This window comes from Ambystoma mexicanum, chromosome 6q, assembly GCF_040938575.1.
Source record: "Ambystoma mexicanum isolate Mex_15411 chromosome 6q, UKY_AmexF1_1, whole genome shotgun sequence".
In the NCBI taxonomy this organism is placed as follows: domain Eukaryota; kingdom Metazoa; phylum Chordata; class Amphibia; order Caudata; family Ambystomatidae; genus Ambystoma; species Ambystoma mexicanum.
The window spans coordinates 161,580,384-161,605,953 of NC_090937.1; the positions used below are offsets into that span (position 1 = coordinate 161,580,384).

At 44.1% G+C, this 25,570-nt stretch overlaps 1 protein-coding gene and 1 long non-coding RNA gene across 3 annotated transcripts in view; both read left to right on the top strand.

Moving 5' to 3' along the window:
- LOC138515480 (uncharacterized) overlaps window positions 1-8,726 on the top strand; it is a 50,790-nt gene extending 42,064 nt beyond the window's left edge. Inside the window, exon 3 of the long non-coding RNA XR_011282020.1 lies at window positions 8,670-8,726. This is a non-coding gene — a long non-coding RNA (uncharacterized lncRNA). The remainder of the gene's footprint in view (window positions 1-8,669) is intronic.
- Window positions 8,727-19,414: 10,688 nt separating this feature from the next.
- The window catches only part of LOC138515846 (cysteine-rich protein 1-like), a 239,019-nt gene continuing 232,863 nt past the window's right edge, over window positions 19,415-25,570 (top strand). Inside the window, exons 1-2 of one of the 2 annotated variants that reach the window (XM_069630592.1) lie at window positions 19,460-19,586; window positions 20,265-20,531. In XM_069630592.1, the coding sequence (XP_069486693.1) occupies window positions 20,453-20,531 (79 nt within the window). In that variant the 5' untranslated portion in view covers window positions 19,460-19,586; window positions 20,265-20,452. Of the gene's footprint in view, window positions 19,587-20,264; window positions 20,532-25,570 lie in introns of both variants that reach the window. The other variant, XM_069630591.1, reaches the window with a different exon arrangement.

Here is a 25,570-nt window from a genome sequence, read left to right on the forward strand (position 1 = left end):
GCACATTTAGTAATGTTGGGTTGCTTTTTGCTACTTCACTTTCTTTATGATTAGCTTTGGGTGTGTCTTCTTATACATTATGGAGTGTAAAAATATGTAAAATATTGGTTTTTAATGGATGTATATGATTTGGCCGTGGCAAAATTGTATGCGGACGAATTGACTGTGGTCAATTCGGTCATGAACACAATTTTGCTGTGGGCAAATCCGGCCAAACTTAAACCCCCTGCAACCCCCAATACATTTCCCCACCCATCCCCTACTTTTTGGCATCCGCTCATCTTCTTACCCTGCAGTGTCGGATCTGATGCCGCAGGGAACGATTTTTTTCTTTCTTTCTTTCTTTCTTTCTTTCTTTCTTTCTTTCTTTCTTTCTTTCTTTCTTTCTTTCTTTCTTTCTTTCTTTCTTTCTTTCTTTCTCCTAGCCTCCAAATCTCTGGAAGCGGGGGACAACTCTGCTACCCCCAAACGCCATCATTTCCAAACATGGGGAACGGGGGACACCCCACAACCCCTGCTCTCCATGTTTGCTAGTGATTACCCAATCTGATTGTTTCTAAATGACCGAATGGTACTGGCCGAATTCGGCCAGATTTACCATACAATCAATTGGAAAAGATCAGTTTCAGTACTACCTTTTTAATAACTAATGTATAAATTGCATTAATCTACTGCCTTGTACAATATGACATGGTTTACCATTAATTAATTGTTCATCATATATATTATCTTTGGGGAAGTACACCTCCAATCACTCATGTGTGCTTGCCCTTTCTGTCAAAATAGAGAATTATTGTATTTATTTATGAATAAAGTGTTGGATTTGTATAATGATTCCATAATGAATGCTGATATTACAATGTCCGGTTCCTGTGTTTCAGTGTCTTTGAGGTGTGTGAGAAACCTGATGGTATTCTCACTCTCAAACCCCTTGGGTCCTCTGTGCAGGTGGTCAGGGAAAGGCCCGTGTTATTGGATTCTGACCCTGGGGGCAGAGAAGCGAGGGTGGATCACCTGGGTGGAGGGTCCTTGGGGACTAGGAATGGGGTGCCCTTGGGTGAAACATGGTATGCCCCTTTCCCTATTGACAACCAGCCCTATGCGTCCCCAGACTTCATGGGCTGCTTTAAGCCACTTCCCCTCATTTCTCCACAATTGACACTTGAAAGTACTGGGACGAAGAAGAGGCAACTAAGAGCAATGAAGACTAGACTCTGTTGCCACTCTGGTCCTAGGACGAGGAAGATGCCTGCTAGGAACCCTGAAGGTCAAGCATGTCCCTTGATTGTGGTCATGCAGAACTATTTGAACAATCACAACTGCAGCCTGTCAAGGGGCTGTAGGTGGATAAAATAAAAGAAAGCAACAGGAACAACATGAGCAACAGGGGTGACAGGAGAAACAGCAAGATGTCCGGTGCAAGTTGAAGGGAATCGCGTTGGAGCAGAAAGCTGAGGCACTGGGAACTGCAGATAGAGGCAGTTCATGGAAGCGTGGCATGGGAGTTGGGACTCCCTGGAGCAGACTGAAGGGGCAAGGCTGTCCCTTTCCCTTAGGCTCAAGATGCTCATTCCCCGGTGTTGATGGATCAACACAGGAGTGTTTGAGGAGTAGGAGTTGGATCCCTAACACCAAATACAGAAAGCTGTGTGATCCGTGCTGCAACCGAAACTGTTAAAGCGGCTAGCTAGTTTTTAGTGAATGTGAAACCCGGTATGCGAGTGTGTGAACTCTGTTATTCAGGAACGATCTGGAAATATCCGTTATACCTCGCTATTGTTTGTTTTACACAATGGATTTTCCACACAGTTTCTTGTTTAGTGATAATTCCAATTGATTTTATTCATCAATCTATTTAGTGCATGGGCTCATAGTCCCAATGGTGGTCAGCCCGTGGGTCTTTATCAAGGCTATTGGTAGAAAATGGAGGCCCCCGGTGGGGTCCTGGAGGAAGATATTGGATGTGTTGTCCTTGACAGGTGCGCTCTGCATGGGGCCCTGTGTGTAAGTGAAATGGTGGCGTCAAGGCATCAATGTGTCCTAGCGAGGTATCCAGGATATTTCCTGATCATACAACAAGGATGTGTGGGCTTCACCTCAACAACCGAATCCTGTGGCCTTGCACTAAGGAAAAGATATCAGAATGAATAACAGAGCTAAACAAGGAATGTTCCACACCTAGGGCACAACACAGCATCCTGTTATTCAGGAATACTTTGTATCAGAGTGGTCGCGTGTCTCAAATGAGCATGTTTTCAAAAGTCTCTGATCCTTTCATTTTCAATTACAAATCTGCTGGGAATAATATGTATCAGAGTGGTCACGTGTGTCAAGAAACACATTTTTTAAGGTCTCTGGACATTAGGCAATTCAATTAAAGCAAAACAAACAAATCTTGAATAACAGATAACGCAAAAATGAATCACAAGCAAAAACTATAATTATTGAATACCAAACTGAATCAAGGCTTTGCTAACAAATGGAACTAAGACATTTTTTTATACAAAAAGAGAACGGAACCTCAACAATATGCAAACCACTATATGCTGAGTTTTAATATAACTTTAAAGAATATACAAGCCATAGTATGCTGAATTCTGAAATGAACATAATACTAAAGAATAAGTCAAACCAAAGATGCTGAAGCTTGATTTATAGTGGAACTTTAAAAATTAAACCACAAACAAGAATATGTATAACAACTTGTGTGCAGGCTACAAATGACAGAAACCAATATTTGAAAGCAACAATAACTGAACTTTGGAAATTAAAATTAAGAATATAAGGATATTTTCTTTTGAACTTTGTTGCGTAACAAAACTTAAATCTTCGGGACAGGAACCCTTGAGCTTTGAGAAATCCCTGTTCGCTCACTGTGGTCAGGCTGACAACTGCTCTCTACATATTCTAGAAGAGGCATATACTACTACGGCCGACCTACTGGTGCCTATGAAACTATCTAAACAAAGGTGCCGCCCCACTGAACCTTGGTTTACCACTGTACTCCGTGCTCTTAAACTCCAGTGTAGACAAGCTGAGAGGAAATGGCGTGCTACATACCAATGTGAAGCAAAAATTGATTTTCGTAGGACTCTTGCCACATATCACACTACTATCACCAACGCCAAAAAAGATTATTTTGGTCACACTGTGGAAGAGGCTTTAAATAAGCTCAAGGTTCTATTTGACATAGTGCAATCACTCTCAACCCCTAGTCGTCCCGTGGTGACACCCTCTCAGGCACTATGTGACTCCTTGTCCTCCTTTTTTGTGGACAAAATATTGGCTATCAGAGTTACCATAAATAATGAGGCAAGGGCACACACCGCTAATAGGATACATGTTGAACCCCTCCTGCTATGGGGACTTGGTCCACCTTCCCTGTCTTTACAAATTCTGATGTTCTCTTGGCTATCCACCGCTTAAGGTCCGCTTCCCCTGCTGATGCTACACCTTTAACTCTTGTGAAGGAATCCTCCCATGACTTGATTGCTCATATCACCTCTGCGGTTAATCTTTCTCTCTCCACTGGAGTAATCCCCCCTCTCTTAAACATGTCTTGGTTATTCCACTGTTGACAAAGCCCTCGTCAGATGCTGCAGTGCTTACCAACTACCAACCTCTTTCCTTACTGCCGTTTCTCATGAAGGTCCTGGAAGCCCTGGTATCTCCCCTTCTATCTACTTTTCTTGAGTCCTCTCAATACTTTGATAAGTTTCAGTCTGGTTTTCAGCCGGGAAGAAGCACAGAATCTGTCTTAAACTCAGTGCTGGATGACCTAGTATGTCTGGTTGATCAGGGTGGTGTCATAGCTGTCCTGTTACTAGACCTATCGGCGGCTTTCAACACTGTTGATCATTCTACCCTGATAGCTCAGTTATCTGCTGCTTGTCCTGTCGGGTCAATTTCTTAGTTGGTTCTCCGCTTTATTGGCCGACCGATCACAATCTGTATCCCTCCCTCCTTTTCATTCTGCCCCATCCCTAGCTGCGGAGGCGTCCCCCAGGGCTCTGCATTGTCCTCCATTTTGTTTAATGTTTACATTAGACTCTTGCTGGTTCTCCTTCAGACACATGGTTTCCGATTTTCTTCTTATGCAGACGACAACCAGATTTTGGTGCATCTGGACACAACTCAATTGGATACAGCAGCCCATTTAACGAACTGTCTGGAGGAGCTAGGGGGTTGGATGACCTCCAACTGGCACAAGCTTAACGCCAGCAAGGCGGAGGTCTTAGTTGTAGGCACCACCTCCCCCCATCTGTATTGGACCAATGACTTCTGGCCATCCTCCTTGGGCCTACTCCCTATGCTTGTTGCATCAGCAAGAAACCTGGGTATGAAAATTGCAGCCTCTTTGACTATGGTGGATCAGGTGGCAGCAGTGTGTAAGTCCGGTAATTTTTTAAACTTCAGATTCTAAGGAAGGTTCTTCCTTTTATTCCTACTGCTTCCCAAGCACCTGTGGTTGCTGCCCTAGTTTTAAGTGGAGTCGATTATAACAACTCACTCTCTCTAGGTCTGCTCTTGTACTTGCTCAGGCGGCTGCAACTTCTTCAAAATGCAGCAGCAAGATCGGTTCTTCGCCCATCATTCGGTACACAAATGTCTCCTCTACTGAGACAACTCTATTGGCTCCCGTTGGAGGCTAGGACTATGTTTAAATCTATGTGTATGTTTCACAGGGCTTTCTATGACATTGGTGCTAAGTATTTGCAAGCAAAATGTTTGCACTATATTCCTTCTCGCACTCTTCGTTCCCACTCTGCTCATCTCCTGGTTGTCCCTCGGTTTAGGCGCACCCGCACTGGTGGTCATGCCTTTTCTGTTGTGGCAGAAAAGGCCTGGAATTAACTCCCTCTCGACCATCGGAACATTGTTGACCACCTTCTCTTCCGACGGACATTAAAAACTTTGCTATTCTAGAATGCTCCTCTTCTTCCTGTATTTAACTGTCCTGGTTCTTCATAGCGCCATGATGCCTTCGGGCGTGAGTGCACTTTATAAATCCTGCAAACATAACATAACATACCATTTGAGACATTTGCTGAAGTGAGAACAGAGTCTCAAGGTTCCCTTGTATTTGAACTGCGTTGCTTAAACTTGGGGAAGTGAAGCCCGATTCTTGATTAACACTATTTCGCCTTGAGACCAAGGGAGGTGATTTTGGGAAGTTTTGAGGAACTATTTTACACTTCGGAAAGGGAGCTGAAAAGAAGCTGCAAACTGGAAAAAGCTCCGGACTTTATGTTGAACACTGTTTTCTTTTGGTTGCTGACATCCCAACACATTTGTACAGATATAGGCATGGGGGCAAGTATAGTTTTTGGACACAGAGAGATTCCTAAATTGAACTCGCTGACTAAGTCTTTCCCTAGTTTCATTTAGGTAGGGAAATCCCACCTTAGCATAGGGCAAGTTAGGCCTTTCTCCATCCTGACCTTTAAGTTAATAAAGTGTTTTATTTTAATTCTGAATCTGTTGTCTGTGTCTTGCTTCATGATGCCTTCACAGCTGTTACTGTGAATTGATGACATGAGGTGTACAGTTATATTTAGAGTTTGTTATAATTCATAATATTGTGTGTTATTTACAATACAATTTGCACATTTCTAAAGGTATAATATTGTATTCATGTACATTTACCTTGTTTTTTTTGTGTACTGTTCTTTTACGTATAATGTTAGTATTAAAAGAAAACCAATATACATTGTGTTCTGCCCTGCACTTTTCAGTTACATTGATGCTACCTGGGTAAAGGTAGGTCCACTGACCGGTTATACGGTCCGTGGACGTTAGAGATAATACATGGCAGCATAGGATAATGTATAGATGTAACATTTTAAAGGAAATATTAGGACTTGCAGGAAAATAGGTTGCATTGGTAAAGACCTATGAAATTCAGTGAAAAGAAAACGTTGTTAAAGGGATGTTATGGTTATGTTGCACTGATAAAAACCTATAAAATTCAGTGAAAAAACGTTGTTAAAAGGACATTATGGTTACAAGGTAAAATTGAAAAACCCAAGAAATTCACCAGTTATTGTAAACTATGCACACATAACTCAAGCCACTGCCATGCACTGTTAACACTAACACCCAGGACATCAAAGATGACATCAGAAATTACATTATTGATGACATCACATATATGGGCGGTTGTATTTTTTTCAATGACAATGAGAATTTTAAGCAGAGGAATTCATCTGGTAATACTGCATATAATACCTGACACAAATACTATACATGTGTGTACATTTAGACCTTAACCTTGGCTGTGTTCTTAAGGTACTTTCCTTAGGGTTTGGCCTGAGCTCATGGTGTACATACATGGGACAATATGCAACCCCCAGACTGAGAATTTATTTTTTGTACATAATGATAAACTCTAATCTTAGTGTCATTTTGTGGTCAGTATGTTTATTTCCTTGTTACTAGAGTTTCCCTGTCTATGCCTCAAATGTATATGCATTGATTCGTCCCATATATATTGTTTGTACTAAGACATGCGTGTAGCTATTCTTCTTTTGTTAGCTTTTCATTTTAAATGTAACATTGTCAAGATTCTGATACGCTTCAAATTTTGATTCTACTAGCCAATATTACCAGATTGAAAATCCTCTTTTTCTAGGGTCCATGGTGCAGGTATTGCTTATGTGTGTGCATCATTACGTTGCTGGATTAACAGCAACACTTCAATACAACACTTATGTTTCAATGAGTATCATGTTTGTGATACATGGAGTACTGAATTAGACATCTCCCAATCACACTTCATATGTTACCGGCAACATTCTAAACAGAATCTCTTCTTGGGATTTTCCATCAAAATTGATGACAAATGTGATGTCATCAGTGATTCCATCAGTGATGTCATTTGTAATTGCATCTTTGATGTCCTGGATGTTAGTGTGAGCAGTGCATGGCAGGGGCATGAGTTATGGTTGCATATCTTATCAATATTGGTGCATTTCTTGGGTTTTTCGATTTTACCTTGTAACCATAACGTTCCTTTTAACAACGTTTTTTCACTGTTTAAGTATATAAGCTTGTTTTTTCTCCAATTTAATTTTCATGTTTAGCAAAAAGGTGAGGCATTCTTCCTTTCTACTCTTGTGAAATGATTCCAATTAATGTGTCCTTCAAATGTATTTCCTCACATTTTTTATAGGACATCTCAATCATAGATTCAGAGGGTTCCTCGGTCTATGTTTGGGATAATCAAAATGAGAAATTTTCAGCAAATGGCCAATATAATTAAGAGTCTTATTGCTCAAGGATTGTCAGCCTGTAAAATAGATCACTGCATCGAATGTGAAGATTTAAAGACATCTGATAATATGGTGGCATATCAAGCTTCCCCAGAGGAGGGGTACAAACAAAATACCTCCCCAGGGATGTATTTAATTTATGTGGGTGGATGTCCTTATCTTATCACTGAGAATGACGAGAAGTAATTAGAAGTTGACACTAGAAATGTTGCATGGATGATACTATTGGACCCTTTGTGGGGTACAAAATACCCCAGGGAGTGGTTAGTTGGCAGGGCTGACAGACAAATATCAGACCTTCCTCATCGTCACAAATCCTCAGTTCTAGAAACGTACTAACCTTACCCGTTCGGGTTATTCACAAAATGGATTTGTGGAAAATGTCATTAACTTGAAAGCCAGGTGTATGCTTTCTGCAAACAGCATAACTTTGAAACATGGCCAACTGGTCCAAATCATTGATGAGTGTAACCATAGAATACCCAAATAAAATGATGGATCACTTCAATACAGAGGGTCCTGATATATGAGAAACAGTTTTGGATGAACGATTAGCCAAAACAGGAGCTCTATAGAGCGAATTCATTGGTATGGAGGACCTCATAGAAAAGAGACAACAGTGATGACCAACTCACAATACTGTCCAGACTGTGAACTTCAACTTCTCAGTGGAGAAGATATTGCACAGATGCATCTTTAATTGCTAAAGAAGGCCCCAAATTTGGCAAATTATAACAACACCTACAAGATGCAGTGTACTTTAACTTGTCCTAAGGTAATCAGGAGAATGAAGATCTGAGATAACTGATGAAATTATAAAAAATATTCAAAATTTAAAATTCATTATTGGTTAGGAAATCCAACTCTGTCTAAGCCAAGTGGGCAGTGCCTACATGTATCAAAGGTATTGTAAAGCTCACCTAATGTCTTGCGGAGGCATCTGGATAAACCATGCACTGTCCCACATTTCTTCCTAACAAAAACAGGTGTGGCACTCTTGAAACGTTGCACTGACGTGCTTAGGGTAAAAGGGGTAGGGTTTTGGCACAAAGATGGTAGCACCCGGGTGGCTTGTCGGCAGCGGTGTCCCCTAAACAAGCAGGGTTGGATTTCATTTCAGAATTGGGAATCTCCCCTCCCCCACCTCCCAGGTTGCCACCCAATAGATGGGGTGTGGGGTGTGCACTCACCAGAGTGCTTTGGCTTGCAGCTAAGTTCCTGACTAATTACTTCACTGGTCCTGGCCCAGACCTGCTGCAACCAGTGGAGGGTTTGCACACCTGGTTGTCTTGGGTCAAATGTTTTTTTTTTCCGTCTCTTCGCCTTGTTTTTGCTGTAACTGTCTTAAAGGTATTGTATATGTACACAGTTGTCTAATGCCTATTTTCTTCCTTGTAGCTTAGGTCAATGGCCTGTGCGTTCCAGACCCCCGGGCGGAGGATTTCAAACCTGCAGGTAAGTGGAGTTGCATGGGTCATAATGCGCTGTAAGCTTTTCTTCCAGTTAGCACAGCGATGCGTGCATGGCTAGCACTTACTTGTTGTCTTTTTGTATTTCATGCAGGCAGGGGTAGACTTGCCTATAGGGATCAATGGCGATGTTCCGGTAAGCCTCTGCACCCTTGGCCTCTTTTGTGTAGTATTTCCAAATGTTCTCATAGGAAAAGGGTTGGGCTTGCTGACAATATGTAAAATGGGGCCACTTTGAGCATTATTTACAGGGCCTCTTTTGGTTCCCAGTCCACTCCTCGATACAGGGATCCTGATTCCAGGGTGCAGAGCAGGTTGGGACAGAGCAAAAGTCTTGGCATTGTGGCAGAAACAAAGGTAAGTGCCAGGAACCGGCGCACGGCGAGCACTTCTGCTGCTTGACAAATGATAAAAGGCAAGTGTCCAAAACGGGTGCATGGTGAGCGCTCCTGCTGCTTGTCAGGCAGCAATCATGAACACTAACCACGGGAGCGGATCCAGGGTGTGATTTATATAGCCCTGGGCCCAGCGTGCCTTTGCTGCATGGAGCATTCATAAGGGTGTGGGGGCTGTGAGCTAGGCAGTGACCATCTTGGGAGAACGACCTTGACTCTGGTGGGGGCCTTTTTGGAAGGGATTTTAAAGAGCCAGTTGTGCACCAAGGTGTTCCAGCCTCCCCGTATATGTCGTGCTGCTGGAACCCCCCCCCCCAGAGCCCTCCTCAAGGTGTTGGGTTGGGGTTGTGATTTGTCTGGGTGATCTTGGTGGAAGCGGGCCACAAGACACGAGGCATGGATATTGGAGGCTTGTTCCCGGGACCTGTCAATACCCTGCATCTTTTCCAATCTATCATTAGTGTAAACTGTTTCTCACTTGCTTGGAGTCCAAAGTGCTTTGTACTTTATATTCAGGGCCGATATTTTCTATCTGTAGTGCCTTTGGCCTGTTGCAGGTGTTTTGTAGCCTGTTCTATCATGTGGTGGATGGTTTTGTGTAAGGTTTTGACTGCAGGCATTTCTAGGGCATCAGGGGGATCATATACCGGAGTTCCGGGATGTGTGCCATGGAGGGAAAAAAGGTGTAAAAGCAGTGGAACTGTGTGTGGTGTTTTTGTAGGCATACTCTGCTACCTAGAGGACGTCCACCCAGCCCAGATCTATGTGGGTAAACATGCATCTGAGGTATTGTTCTAATGTCTGGTTGGTTCACTCAGTACATCATTTTGTGAGTGATGGCCAGCTGACAGGCAAAAGTTCATCAAGGCTAAGGCACAACATTTCCTCGGAGATTACCATGGAGGTAAAACAATGGTGCCAGACTACTTGGTATAGAAATATGTGGGACAGTGTGGTGGCATTGGGTAATCCTTTTACAGATATGAAATGTGCTATCATTAACAGAATGTCAACCACAACCATGTCAACCCTGCACTGCCTCTGGGCTACCCAGCACTAAAGGGTCTGTATCTGCAGCCCTCCAGTCCCTTCTCTCTGCATTTGTAAGCCACCTGTTGGCTACACGTTTGAGTTAACTGCACTTCCCCCTTCCCCTCCTCCTTGGCACTTCTCCCCTTCCCTGTTGCCTGCACTTGTGCGATCTGAATGACACATGTCTTAAAAAGATATTTATGTTGTCCTTCCTTTATTCCCCCTCCTTGTCTTGTCACGCCTAGAAACAATTGTGTACAGGTGCGTTATAAATGCGACATCATATCATATCATATCAAAAGTGTAATATCCATGACTTCCTGGTAACTCTGTGATGCCATGGAGCAGGAGGTACTAGAAACAGCTGGAGAAACCCTGAGGTTTTTTTCTTTTGTGTTGAGCGCATACGTCACATGTTTGTACATATGTGGCTACATCTTTCCAAAGTGTGGGCCACCTATAGTGCTGCTAGACCATGTCCAGGGTTTTTGTAATTCCTGGATGTCCTTCCAAATGGGCGTCGCGATAGCTTTGGAGTACTTGCATTAACATTGGTGAGGTTGGGAGGTACATACAGTTGCGGTGATAAGGCCATCTTTGATATCTAGCTCTGGGTGTTCTGTGGCCCAAGTGTGTGACTCAACCTGTGTAAATGCCTTCCGAACAATGTTCTGCAGTTGCAGTAATTTGGTAGGTGTGGTGTCCACTGCCCCTACGATCTTGTCTGTCTGGATAATCGTTATGGGTTCCAGTGCCGCAGAGGCATTTCCGTCCCCACAACACCCACATCCTAGCCATGATAGGACATCTTCTTTCCTGTTGCAGACTCCCGGGCAATAGGTGACAGTAGTTGTCTAGTAGACTGAGTCCGAGCTGTCTGTGATCTGTGAGGACAATGACAGTGTGTCTGGTGCCTACCAGATAGTGCTGCCATTCCTTAAATACTGCATTGATGGAAAGGAATTTCTTATCAGTAATGGAATAGTTTTGTTCCAAAGGTGTGAATTTCTTTGGCCAAAACCCAACGTGATGCAGAAGTCCGGTGTCCAGGGCAGGATTTTGGCATCAAGATGGTTGCACACATATGGCTTTTTGCCAGAGGTGTCCCCTAAAACAAGATGGGTTGAACGTAACTTCAGAATTGCATAATCTTCCCTCCCCCACCTCCAGGGTTGCAACCCATTGGGAGGCTGGATTCACCATATGGTGCTTTGGCTCGCAGCTAAATTCCTTACCAGTTACTGCACCACAAGTCCTGGCCCAGACCTGCTGCAATCAGTGGAGGGTCTGCACACTTGGTTGTCTTGCATCAAATGTTTATTTTTTCCAGCTCTTTGCCTTGGTTTTGCTTTTAGTCTCTTTAAGGTATTGCATATGTGCAATGCTCTTGTTGCGCGGTTGCCTAACTTCTCTTTTCTTTCTTGTAGATGAAGTCATGGGTCTGTGCGGACTGGACCCCTTGGGGCGGCAGAGTTAAAACCTGCAGGTAAGTGGAGTTGCACGGATCACAATGGGCTGTATACTTTTCTTCCAGATAGTGCAGCGCTGTGTGTATGGCTTGTGCTTACTTGTTGTCTATTTGTTTTTGATGCATGGATGCCTATTTCAAAGGAGTGTAGTGGGTTGGAGCTGAGCAAAACTACCAGCGTCTTTGTTGGAATCAAAGGTAAGTGTCTAGAACGGGCAAGCAGCAAGTGTTTCTGCTGCTTGACAAATGACAAAAGGCAAGTGTCCAGAACGGGTGTGCAGTGAGCACTCCTGCTGCTTTTTAGGCGGCAGTCACGAATGCTAAGCATGGGAGCGGGCCAAGGGCATGGTTTATATAGTCCTGGGTCCAGAATATCTTTGATGCTTGGAGGGTGCATAAGGGTGTAGGGGCTGTGAACTAGGCGGCAGCCATCTTGGGAGAACGGCCTTTTCTCTGGAGGTGGCCATCTTTGAAGGGTTTTTGAAGAGTCAATTGTGCACCAAGGTAGCCCAGGCGCTGCTGGGATCCACTGGTTCAGCTGGGCTTTGGTCATAGCAGGTATCATGCTAAACAAATCCATAATGTATCGACAGAGGGTCAAAGGGGATTATGGATATCCTGAATGAGTTTTCCTTTTTTGTCACACATGGGTCAAGGTTTAAATGCTTATTTACATACTCACTTTGAAAGCATTTAGAATCATCAACGAAAACTCTACAGTAAAACATTGTTTATGGCATTGTTTTGCATATAGCCATATGAATGCTCGTTTTCTGGACATTGAATGTCTTACAGGGCTGGTCTTTCCCAAATACAGCCTGACAAATGAGAATGCATTGAATATATCTTCGACATATATGAAAAACGTTCATGTAATTTGCATGTGCTTGCATGATATTCATTGTGCATGTCTTCTGCATGTAAATTATAACAGATGATTCAACTGTAAACAGTTGCACTTGGGGCTGATAGACCGAAGTAAACAAGCCCAGTTCTATCTTTAATGCTGCATCCCACAAAATATGGTTGAGTCCCATAAAACATTCCGAAGAAGGAAGGGGACTTGAGAACGTGCATCGACTATCGCGCACTGAACCAGATAACTGTAAAAAATTGTTACCCTCTGCCACTCATTCCTGAACTGCTTGATCAAGTCAAAGACGTCCAAATCTACACAAAATTAAATCTCAGAGGAGCGTATCACCTCGTTCGAGTGAAAAAGGGTGACAAATGGAAAACCAATTTACGTACCAAAAATGCCTATACAAATATCTAGTAATGCCCTTTGGCCTTTCCATCGCTCCCGCTGCGTTTCAATACTTCATGAATGATGTCTTAAAGGATTTAATTGATGTCTGTGCCCCAGTATATATTGACGATATCCTGGTATATTCCGCATCAAAGCAGGACCACGTCGAGCATGTGCGATCCGTACTGGCAAAACTCTGCCAACACCAGCTCTATGCCAAACTCGAAAAGTGCTCATTTCATATATCTGAGGTGGAATTCCTTGGCATCGTTCTCACCCCAAATGGAATTCGAAAGGATGTAAACTAAATAGATGCTATCCTAAACTGGCCATCGCCAAATTCATTCAAGGAAGTCCAGAGCATGTTGGGTTTCGCAAACTTCTACTACCGATTCATCCCGTGGTTCTCACAAATAGTGCATCCCATCACCTCATTGCTAAGGAAATGCAATAATAAGTTTCACTGGACAGAAGAAGCAGAAAGAGCCTTCCTGGAACTCAAGGTGAGATTCACTTCTGCCCCAATTCTATGTCATCCTCGCCCAAACCTCCCTTACGTGGTAGAGACGGACGCCTCAAGTATGGCTATCGGAGCAGTCCTCTCACAAAAGGACCCAGAAACGGGTCAATTACACCCTGTTGCCTTCTGGTCACGTAAGTTCACACCACCAAAGCTCAATTACGCTATCACGGACAAAGAACTTCTAGCCATCAAGTCAGCCTTTAAGGCCTGGCGGCATTATCTCCTAGGTGCGAGACACACAATCACCGTAATAACTGACCATTGAAATCTCCAGTACCTAAAAACAGCAAAGGCTCAATCTTCACGAGAACTACACTGGGCTCTTTTCTTCGCTGAATGTGATTACGTGATCACGTTTTGACCAGGAGTTAAAAACGGAAAAGCCGATGATCTTTCCTGTATGGGTGTTGATGACCAGGGATACAAGACCCCACACCCAATAGCCATCATTCCAAGTGACAAACTCCTTGGAATCACAGCAACCATGACTCAGAATGAGTTACATGAAAAAATACAAAGCTTAATGAGTCCCGAGCAATTGCAAGAGTGGAGTATGCAAGGGGAACATAACACGATAAAGGACCAGTGGCCCTATTTCAGGAACCGTTTATTTTTGCCAAACAAAGAACTAAAAGAACAAGTCATGTCTGGTTATCACAATTCTTTAATCGAGGGCCATCCTGGAATTGCAAAAACCCTAGCCAAGGTAAATGGAGTTACTGGTGGTCCACATGGCGTAAAGACATTAGCCAGTTCATCCTATCCTGTGGAGTGTGTGCACAAAACAAATCATCCAAGCAGAAACCAGCTGGACTCTTACAACCATTGGATATTCCACCAGCGCCCTGGCATATGCTATCCCTTGACTTAATTACCGACTTACCACCCAGTCAAGGGTTTAACACCATTCTAGTGGATGTGGACCAGTTTTCAAAAATGGCACACTTCATTCCTCTTAAGGGTCTTCCAAACGCATCCACTCTGGCAAAGGTGTTCTCAAACGGATAGTATGGCTCCATGGGTTTCCTTCGGTACTGGTCTCAGATTGAGGTACTCAATTCGTGTCCAACTTCTGGAGGAAGTGCTGTTCTCTGGCCCAAATCGACATCCGACTGTCCACCAGTTACCACCCCCAAACGGAGGGTCAAACATAGAGAACAAATCAAATGCTCGAGCAGTACCTATGTTGTATGCTACATCAAGCAGAAGGAAGCTGGTCTGACCTGTTATGGATAGCTGAATATACCTATAATAATTCCCTACACACCAGCACTGGGCAAACGCCCTTTTACACCATATATGGCAGGCACCCGCACACTTCCGAGCTAGACGCCCCTGCGACCCTAGAAATGCCGGCAATTAAAACCTTGCACACAACCATTTCTCAAACCTTCAAAAGGGCAGCTGAACACTTACTCCAAGCTAAGAACCGCCAGAAGAAATTTGCTGACCAACGCCGAGTTATCTCCCCCAATTACCAAGTTGGGGATGAAGTCTGGTTGGCATCTAAAGATGTGCCCATTAAAGGAACCCGGACCTTCCGCCCAAGATACCTGGGTCCATTCACCATCACCTCCGTGATAAATCCAGTAGTAGTCAATCTAGCCTTACCATCTAGCATGCAAATGTATCCTGTGTTCCATGTATCTCTCCTAAAACCTGTTCAACCTGGAACCTGTGTTACAACACCACCGAAGCCAGTAGTAATCAATGGAGAGCCAGAGTTTTGAGGACAAGGACATTCTGGATTCAAAGTATGTCAGATCGTTCTCTTCTGTTGTTTTCTGGCCCAGTATTTTGTCATGATCCCTGCCCCTGGCCCTCTGGGACACCATGCTGGAGCCAGGCCACAATCCCCCAAATGGACTTTAAGGGCATCTCCATTTTACCAGAGACCCACTATGGCGCCAGGCTCACACATAACTTTGAGGACAACTTGGCATTGGACTTGTAATGCATTTTGGGCAAGATGAATGCCCCCACATAACCCAGTTCCATAAACTGAGTATGCGGTCTAGCCTTTTGGGTGTGGTACGACCCAGGGATACCTGGGATACTTCGAAGCTATTTAAACCACGCCCAGGCAGAGAAACACGCTTTGCATTTTTCTGCACCTGCAGCGTGACACTCACTGTGTTCGGATCGGTCTCCTGATGGTCTTCGCCTTTCCTCCGCATCCCGCGGACCTGCAAGAACAAGAACAGCATTAATATTCTTACTTACCTTGAGGAGTATCCTGCTTCCATCCATCGCTCCTCAAGTCCAGTGGGGAGCTTTGCAGCGGTGTCACCTCCATCTCGGCACGCCGCATCCTGGGAAAAGATAACAAACAAAAGGAAAGACATTAGTAAGCATTCTTCATATCCCAGCTTACCCAAAAACTGCAAGAAGAGTCAAACGCTTACCTGAACTCGAGCTTCTCAGGGCAACTTCAGCTCCAGAGCATCCCGTCGAATTGCAAAGGGAAAAGACAGTAGAGGTTAGCACGGAAAGCATAAGAAGGCACCGCACATTGCGCTTACTCAGCACACCTTATTCTCTTAGCTGGCAGCCTGTAAGGGACACAGAGAGAGACATTGGTCAATACAAGAAAGAGTGAACAGCGCCACGCATAGCGCTTTCACTCACTGCTTAGTGCTCGGCTTCCATAAGCAGAACAACGCCATCTCCGACCCCTTCAACACCTAAGGGAGAAGAGACAAGTTATAAAGGGGACAATAGACAAGAAAGGAACAGTTTAATCAAGAATCATCCAACCCACCGGGCCGGGCTGGAGTTAGAACAAGCCCAGTCCATTGGGCCCGCGCCAGTGAAGCAACTAGGCTGCACAGAGCCCACATCAATCGACGCGCCCCTGCACCGAAGGGCAGGATGGAGAACACGCCATGCAAGAAAACAAGGTGAGGAGAGGACATGGGGGAAGGTTTGGTCCCCAAGGGAAGAGGGGGTCAAGCAACCAGAGGCAATAGAGTTAAACTCCAGAATCCTGTGTTTCAGGCCCAGTTTCCAGTAGAACAGATTCCAGGGAAGGTTTTGAGGTTGTTGGAGGTCCAAGCAGGCTGAGTGGCATCCCTGTGGATACCAGGTGAGCGTTACATATTTACCTGCACATTTGGCCTGGACAAAGGTAGATGCTGGGATGCAGCATTACTGAACAAAACCCCAGAGCTTCTACCAAAAGGCTGGTGGTCTGAATGGGTCTATAGACATTACTCCTATAACCTTGTAATCCTCCCAGTTTCAGGGTGCCACTGTCCACCAATGTCCCTTCTTCACTTTCTACTTTGACAGGTTGAAATGTCTTAGTGACTAGGGGAGTCTTTCTTGCACCACACAATGTTTACCCTCCAAAGTCTCTCTCATCATCCACCTCCTTGAAACTCTATGGGCCTCATTACGGGGCTGCTGGAAAACCCTCAGGACTCCAGGGAAATGGGGTCACCGAAGCACCAGCACTGTTGCTAATAGTGCTGGTGCTCCAGTGGGAGACATGACGGTAGGGGCCTGAAACTACAGCAGGTCAGGCTTGCAAGGGTGATCTGTGACCCCTTCTGGCACTCTTATAGTGTGGCAGTCTGGAAAGGGTGCCGGTACGTTGCTACCAGCACCCTCATTTCTGGACCGCCATACTTGGAATGAGGGCCTATGACTTGCTTGTACATCCACCATACACAGGCTCACTCTGAGTAGTGCTATGGTGGGTCAAGTAGCTTGACTTCAGTGGTTCTACAGATCTTCTTATTAAACCACTTTTTACTCCATTTTCCACGACAATGTCACCTTCCTCCTGGTAGGTCCTTTCAACTCCATCTTCTCTCCAAGGTTTCCATTACTCTGCTTCTGAAATCCCCATCCAATCTCCTTCCACTTTTTCCTAAATGTCCTCCAACCTCCTCGGTTTCCACCACATCCTTGTTTCTGGTTCCAGTCTTTCCTCCAACCTCAGTTGCCATGTTTCCTCCATTGGCTGTTCTCCTTTATCCATTCTTCTCCCTTTTCTCACCCACAGACTAATCTGTTATTCTACTTTCAAGCAGCACTTCCTACTTCAACACAAACTCATTTGTTGTTTTGGCTCCAACCACCTCCTTATGCTCTACCACAGCCTCCCCTGAACATCTCTCTTCAATCTCCACATTAAACTTCTGCACCTCCACCTCACTTTGCCAAAAGCTATCTATGCTCCTCATTTTCTAGCTTCACCTGCCTTTTCAGCCTTTTTCCTCTGTTTTTTCTCTCCCATGGGCATGCAAAGTGAAGGGCTGATAAAGACAAGGGTAAACCACGTTTAGGCCTGGTCAGGCTTGGTGGACCCATGACTCCTACATCAGAGACATCAGGTAAGCCATGCAGCATGTGTCTAAGCCTTCATTCTTTCCAGTCCATTCCCACTAAAATCAGACAATGCAAACTACACACAACTCTGTCACCATCCGCGGTTTACCATAACAGCAACCTCATCTATATTTCCTTCTAGCCTACCCACATAGTACCACCTATAAACACATAGAATCTGACACTGATGCTCATCAATGCATGCCTGTAAATTGCACACACAGCTGACATTATAGATGCCATTAATCCCTCGGCCTGGATACACTGTTCATCACTGAAAAGTACCCTCCCTCCCTTGACCCACATCCTAGATATCATCACCCCTGATAGCTGAAGCATTCAACCCAGGGACAGGCTAGAGAAGTGTGGCGAACAACTGATCATTGTCCACAAATCATTGTGGCCCTGCATAACAATCGAAATAGTCAATATCAGCTGCTTCAACATCTTTCTACAGGATCTGCAAAAACATTGATTCCAAAGACTTTACACACACTGCCCCAGTCCCCCGGGAGCACGAAACACCACCAGGGACGTCATTTCACCAAAATGCCAGGGGTAGCGGAAGTGACATCACATGACCTTCGACCTCTGATGAGATCAGAGGAAGTGATGTCATTTGACCCCACCCCAAAGTGGCATCACGCTAAAGTGATGGAACATGACCTTTCGCCCCTTGACAAAACAGAAAATGGCGTCACATAGCATTGTTTCTAAGTACACTACAAAGAATATGGTTATGATATCAATGTAAAGTGATATGCATTTATACAAGAATGGATCACCATATGTATCATTAATATCAGCGCGTATAGGCCCATATTACCAAATTACTGTGAATGCAAGCCGACCTCTAAAGCCAAACGATAATGGTGTGTTATTATTTAGCACTTAAGCGCTTCATATAGAACAAATATACATACAATATTACCCAACCTGTGTTGGTACTCATTTATCCACCTCTGCAGGATGAAAGGCTGAGTTGACCTTGCCGGGAGACGAACCTGCAACCTGCAAATCACACACACACTGCAGCAGCGAGCGCTCAAACCACTGAGCTATCTTATCAGTTATGGCTATCAGAAAATCACCCATTACAGAAAGAAAAAGCCACATGGTGCTGGCCACAGCCCAGGAGCCTAAATTTAATTTAAAAAAAGAACGAAAAACAATGTTAACATTTTTTTTTTAATGGTAGCAAGGGAGACTACAGGGGTAACAAGGGAGACCTCGGGGGACACAGGTGTGACCCCTGGCAATCCCTAAATGACTTCCATGATCACAACCAGGGAAAACCTTCAAAACTATCTCCATGAAGGCCATGGCTAGTTATCCTTGCTTCTCACAAATCAAACTACTACTCTGATGACATACTGCCAGCCTGCATTCTCAAGACACTCGCCAGAGAAGCACTATATGCTTTGCTGGCTAGCGTCAATGCAACTCTCACCCAAAGAACAGTTCCCACTGCCCGCAAAATTGGATAAATAGTTTTGCTCGTGCTATAAGTGCATAAACGCCCATGAATTGCCTTTTTAAAATATGAAACCCCGTTTTGAAGTTCAACACTGTGTTAGCTGCCGGCCAATGCAGGATTTATAAACTCGCTATGCAAATAAAGGCATCCTGTTCTTGAGGGTTCCGTTTTTGTAATTTACCTTTGCCCACAACATCCTGATTGCAAAACATGCCCAAGTCGCTCATTGGTGAGCTGGGTGTTCCTGTTGCTGCCACTAAAGCACTCGTTTTTGGCAGAGGAAGCAGACGATTTTCAGCGAGGAGCCGAAAAATAGCTGCAAACATGATCTCCTACTGCCCGGTGTGTGGGAAACCTGTTTATTTCGGTGAGTGCCATTGGCTTCTGATGCAGCCCTGCAGGTGCAGTGCAGGGCAGCTTTCCAAAGGGGATCGAATGGAGCACAGGATCTCTGCGCGGTGGTCTTCTAGGCGGATTATTTAAGCTCCTCTTGTCATACTGACGCTCGCTATGTCGTTATTGGTTTTTTGCATACATCTAAATCTGCTGATTACTGGTACGTCCCACACATGGTACATAGCAACACTGCAAAATAGGGACCACACCTAGCAATGGATTCAACTTTGATCTGTCAATAGAATTAAATAATGGCGCCTCTTGTTATAAGATTTCCTTCTACTTATATGTTCTTAAATCAAATCAGAGAGTATGGCTCATGAGGAAAATAGAAACCAATGTAATGCACGCTTAGGGTCCGAGTAATGTAAACATGCATACTTGCCAACCCTACTGATTTAGGCAGTAGGCCACTGCTTTTTAAGCAGGCCTACCACCTACAGATTTGGCTGACAGATCTTACTGCTTTTTCTAGTGGCAGGCAATGTATGTGACTCTAAGGCAGGCTGCTTGAGACCGGTCCTAGGACAAAGCATGCAACACATCCATTTGTCTGTGCGGTGGGTGGGTAAGTGGTTACTTTGAGTGATCGGCTCAGATCAATCCATTGACCTGACAGCTACGTGACTCTGCCCTGTTCTCTTGCCAGGACAGACTTCACTGAACCACCAGTGAATACACGTGGCAGAGCGCTGCACTCTTGCCGGGACAGATTTTCAATGAACCACCAGTGAAGACAAATGGCAGGGTGTCCCTCCATACCATAGCATCTGCCTATCAGACGGAGGAGGGTATCAGTCTGTGGTTCAGTATTCAACTTGCACTGCAGGAAGAAGTATGTACTCCCAGGCTGCGGCTACAGAACATTGGCAAGCGTTCCCTACCAGCTCTGTGTATTTATCTTCTGTGAAGTTAGGTAATTGAATTTGGTGTTAACTTACCACTCAGAAGTATACATTTGAAACATTTGTACATCTTTCCATGTTGTGTTTGAAGGGTTATGTATTTTAGAATGCTCCAGTGGTGCCAACAATGCATGTTTTATATTTTCCAGTAATGTCAGCATTATTTTTGAAACTTGAAAAAATCCTACATCTTTTTGGTCACAGAATGTTGACAAGTATGAACATGTATTCCCAGAAGTGAATGGGATGCCCCTTGTCGCCTCTTCTGCCCATGTGTGAAGGGGGGACGGAGCATTTCTATGAATTTCATGGGTAGCCCCAAATCCCATTTCAGAGGTCTGTGGAAAGGATGATTGTGACGAAATGACTACTACTCTGAAGGAGTGCACTGCGCAGTAGAGGTTTCTAACCGACTGCTCTGTCCCACAAGCCCAGTAAACACGGAATGCATTTGGATGTTATTGAATTTATAAAGTGCTGTACCCCAAAGTGCAGTGAAAAAAGATACAATACAATAAATCTGTAAGATTGGATCCGATAAAATGTTCCGGTAGACAGCAAATATGTATTAAAGAGAGTGTGATCGAGTGCAAGAAAGAAGATGACATTTCAAGAGGGAGCTTATTCCAAAAAGTTAGGTGCTAATAAAGAAAAAGGGGATGGGGAAAAGAGAGAAGAAATTGGGACTGGGAACGAAGGGAGCGGTAGGTGACTAGAAAGACTTCAAAGTATAGAGATACAAAGGACCCATTCCGTGAAGACTTTTCAAATCAATCCAGAGAAAGGGAAATAATAGTTGAGATTGAAAGGAAAGCCATTGAAGACAGTGCAGAGCATCAGAAATAGGGTGTGCAGGGGAGAGGCAGAAAACAAGGCAGACAGGAGAATAATAGATAGACCTGAGGGGAGCTAGCTGATATGCAGAGAAAGAAGAAAAGGAGGCATAGATTTGGAATTCTTCCACGTAGAAATGGTGTGAAACACCAAAAGAAGAAATAATAGAAGCAAGAGGACTTGTGTATAAAGAAAATAGCAGGGGACCAAGAACGGGGGCCTGAGGGATGTGAAAGTGAAGAGGGACAACAGAAGAATATAGACCAGCCCAGGAGATGCAATACGTGTGATTGGTCAAATACGAATAAAGCCACACATTTACAGAACCCTGAATACCAAGATGAGACAGAGAATGTAGCAGATTCGCATGATCAACAGTATCAAAACCTTCTGAAAAGTGAAGAAGAATGAGAAGGGAAGATTGTTTTTATAACAGGCAGAGAGAAAAGGATTAGAGACAGAGAGAAGAGTAGTATCCATAGAAAGAAGGGGAGGGAAGCCCAACTGACAAAGAGGAAGACGAGTTGAAATAAGTATGTAGGCAGAGCCTTGGTTGTAAATGACACATTCCAGAAGTTTAGAAAGGAAGGGATTGAAGTTATACTGGATAATAGCTAGAAGGGAGAGCCGAATCCAGAGATGGTCTCCTCATGATAGGACGTATGGAAGCATGTTTGAAAATAGAAGGAAAAGTTGCAGTTTGTAAGGAAGAAATAAAAAGCAGAGGGAGTTTTGAGATAAGAGAATGACAGACTTTGGTAATTAAAGCATAAGGGCTCAGGTCAGAAGCAGCAGCTGTAGGGTGGGATTTTGAAAGCATAGCCAAAAGTTCAACAAACAAAATAGAATGAAAAATTGACATAGCGGAAGAAGATAAGGAAGGAAAAGATTCAGATTCAGCAAGGGAAGAAGCAGAAGAAACAGAAGAGCGAAGGATAGTCGCCTTTGAGTCAAAGTAGGTAGTGAAATCCCCAGCTGAAAGAGAAGACGTTATAGAAGGAAGGAGAGAGGAAGGAAATAGAATGCAGCGAAGAACCTGAAACAGGTGCAGAGGATGAGAAGAAGAGGACAAGAGCTCAATAAAGCTCCTTTGTTTGGCTAGAAATAGAGAAGAGTCAAAGGATGTATGTATAGAAGAAAGAGCAGCAAGGTGAGAAAAGGGATGGTGATGTTCTCCGTCGATGCTCAGCCAGCTGTAAAAGCCAGCGAGAGGCGCGGAGTGCAGTAGTTAACCAAGAATGTGGAGGTTTCTGAGTAGGAGAGAAAGGATAAGTATGATAAATAGAGTTAAGTACATCTTGTAAACCCAAGGAGAGTAATGAATCTTTACTTTCTGCTGGAAAAGAAGAAAGCACGCTGAAAGATGAAAGAGATGAAACAAGAGCAGAGATGAATGCAAATTATCTGAATCATAAAGGTCAAAAAATGCACAACATGAATGGTACATTTCTTTCGCCTCCTTAAGGCAGCATCGGCCGAGGACAGGCAACACCTTCCAAGAGAGTTGCGAGTCAGCAATGAAGGGCCCAAACAACAATAGTACTGTGGCACCAAAATTAAAAAGATGTCCAACCAAGGTACTATAAACAGTGCAATACTTTAATCAAACAAAAAGCAACATTTAAAAATAACACTAACAACCCAGTCCTGTAAATTAATGTAAAAAAAATGATGCACACATTTGAATAAAAGGTGTGCTCAGGCTATTAACGTAGGCGTTTTGATGGCCATTGGGCCTCATTACAAGTTTGTTGGTCCGGTAGTAACGGCACCGGTAAGCTACTGGTGCCGTTACTACTGGACCGGCAAACTACGAGTTGTGCTCACAGGTGCCTGTGGTGGGCAGACCGGCACCCTCAAGCACAGCATGAATGGTGCCGGTGCATCCGGCTTCCCCATTCCGTATTTTCTGGTGCCTGGGAATGGGCGATTACTGGTTCCGGCAAGACCATAATGACCCGGTAATTGCCTATTCCTGGGTGCTGGAAAAAATTGCAAGTTTGCCGGCAGCCTGCCTGTTTTACCAGCAAGGCTACTGATAAACTTGTAATGGGTTCCATTGTCTTTTGCAGCAATGTTCAAGTTGAAGATTATATTTTAAAAATGTACGGGTGTGCCACTTTTCCAGAAAAACTCCTAGGTACAAGTGTCCAAGCAGCATACTGGTCTATTCCAGCAGCAGGTCCTGGGCTGGGAATCTCTGCCCAATATCTTTGAGAAAACGAGAGTCCTTCTCCTGCCTTTCCCAGCCAAGAAGGTTGTGAGCAGTTACTTGCAGGGCTGCCACTTCCACAGGGGAGCGTTCTTGGTAACAGTGCCCAGGCAGTAGTCAGGCCTTATCCAAAGAGCTTGCCTCTGCAACTAATTCTCTGGAGCTGATGGGGAACATGTTTTTTCCCTTCCTTGAGAAGCTTAAGAGATTGTAGTAATTATGTCTCTAGTGTGATTCTCCCATTGCACTGGCAGAGATTCCTTTTAAGCATTGGGCAGAGGAACAGCTGGGCTGGGCTCACTCCCTACTGAGGGAGAAGTCACCAGCCCAAGACAAATACACAGAAACTCTGACAGTGATTTGAGCCACTGGAGACCAGAATGACAATACAATTATATCAGATAGTTTACGTAATGTATACATGTATTGCCTCACAGTCAACTAAATCCAACCAGATATATCTTATGTTTACTTTTTAATCAAACTGGAACTGGGCCTGAGAGATACACAGTTAAGTATGGAAACCTGCATGTTTACTTTGAAAGGGATTCTCAGCAATATGTCATGAATGCTCTGTCCAATCTGTAGACTGCTGCCACCTTTGTAGTAGATTTGCCAACCAAAAAACAGGTGTACACTTTTTAGTGAACACATTGTCTGGTCGACTCTCTAAAATTGAAGCTCCATTGCAGCTAACGTGCTCTGCCATGCCAATTACTGATGCCCAGAAACAAGTGCAGGGGGTGCATTATATGTGATGGTTGGTATACACCCATTGTCTGGCAGGCATACGGCTTGTGCTAACAGTCTTCAGGTGTTCTGTAATAAGGGGTAGCTAGCCAGCAGGAATAGGTGTCCAGTGTAGAGGTTTTCCTTTGGTTCTGGATACTTACCTGTGGGCAAAACCCTGCCAGGGCATCATGCTCTCGTAGTGCCTGGCAACAATCAGTCTATTTTGGGCCTCCTCATGACTACAACTGACCTTAATCAGCACTCAGCAAAGAGACCATGGAACTGTTGCCCTGCTAAGGGTGTGGGTAGCCAAGCTGGGCCCATAAGAAACTTTTCTGAGACTGGCAAAGGCATCTCCTGAACTGGATCACTAAGAGCATTCTCTGTCACCCCTAGGTTAATAAACTCTAGAGACCACTTTGAGAGTAATGCTCTCTGGATCTCCAATCTCTTTCTCATCAGAGATGTCAATGGACAATTCCCTACTCAGTGTCAACAAATCCATTCTGGGTGTGGGACAGAATTCTCATTTAGAAAGTCCTAGGCTCGGCCCAGGTAATGGACCATAGAGACACTTTAAGGCAGATGGCTTGTGGTGCTCTGAGGGCAGAGGTACTGAAGGAGATTTAGGTTGTGCAGATTTTTTAGGTGGTGTAAATTTCAAATAGGCCAGGAATTACAACTCAGACTCCTGCAGAACAGATATGATAGTGTGTATGTTAGACACTGATGTGAGACAGAATTGACAATTCATACAAACGAAAGGAGGGGTAACTTGGGATTTGTCTTGTCAGGGTAGTGAATTGCAGGTAGTGTAGGGATTAATACCTAACATCTAATAATTAACCTAATTACTCCTAGCTATTAACATGTAACCCATTAATATAATTAGTGCTTGGAATGGGACAGCTGAGTCCATAGCACTAGTAAACATCATTGGTCCAAACTTAGGGTGGAAACTGCGGGGTGTACATCACACTCTCTGCAATACCGTTTAGAAAATAAATGCAGGAATAAAAACTGCTTTTGCAATGGCGACGTGAGGGATAGAGAACTTGGAATTTGCAAAATCATGTTGCTGAAAGTAGGCCCATTGTCCGAGCTAGCGCAGGAAGCCGGTGTAAAAAAAATGAACATATCAATTCTGGCACCCACTGAACCAACACTCTGCTCAAAGGTGATGGTGGAAATGAATAGGGACTTCTGGAAGTTTCCAGGAGGCTTGCCTATGCCAGAGGGAGTGGTTGATTGATGTATGACATCACAGTCAGG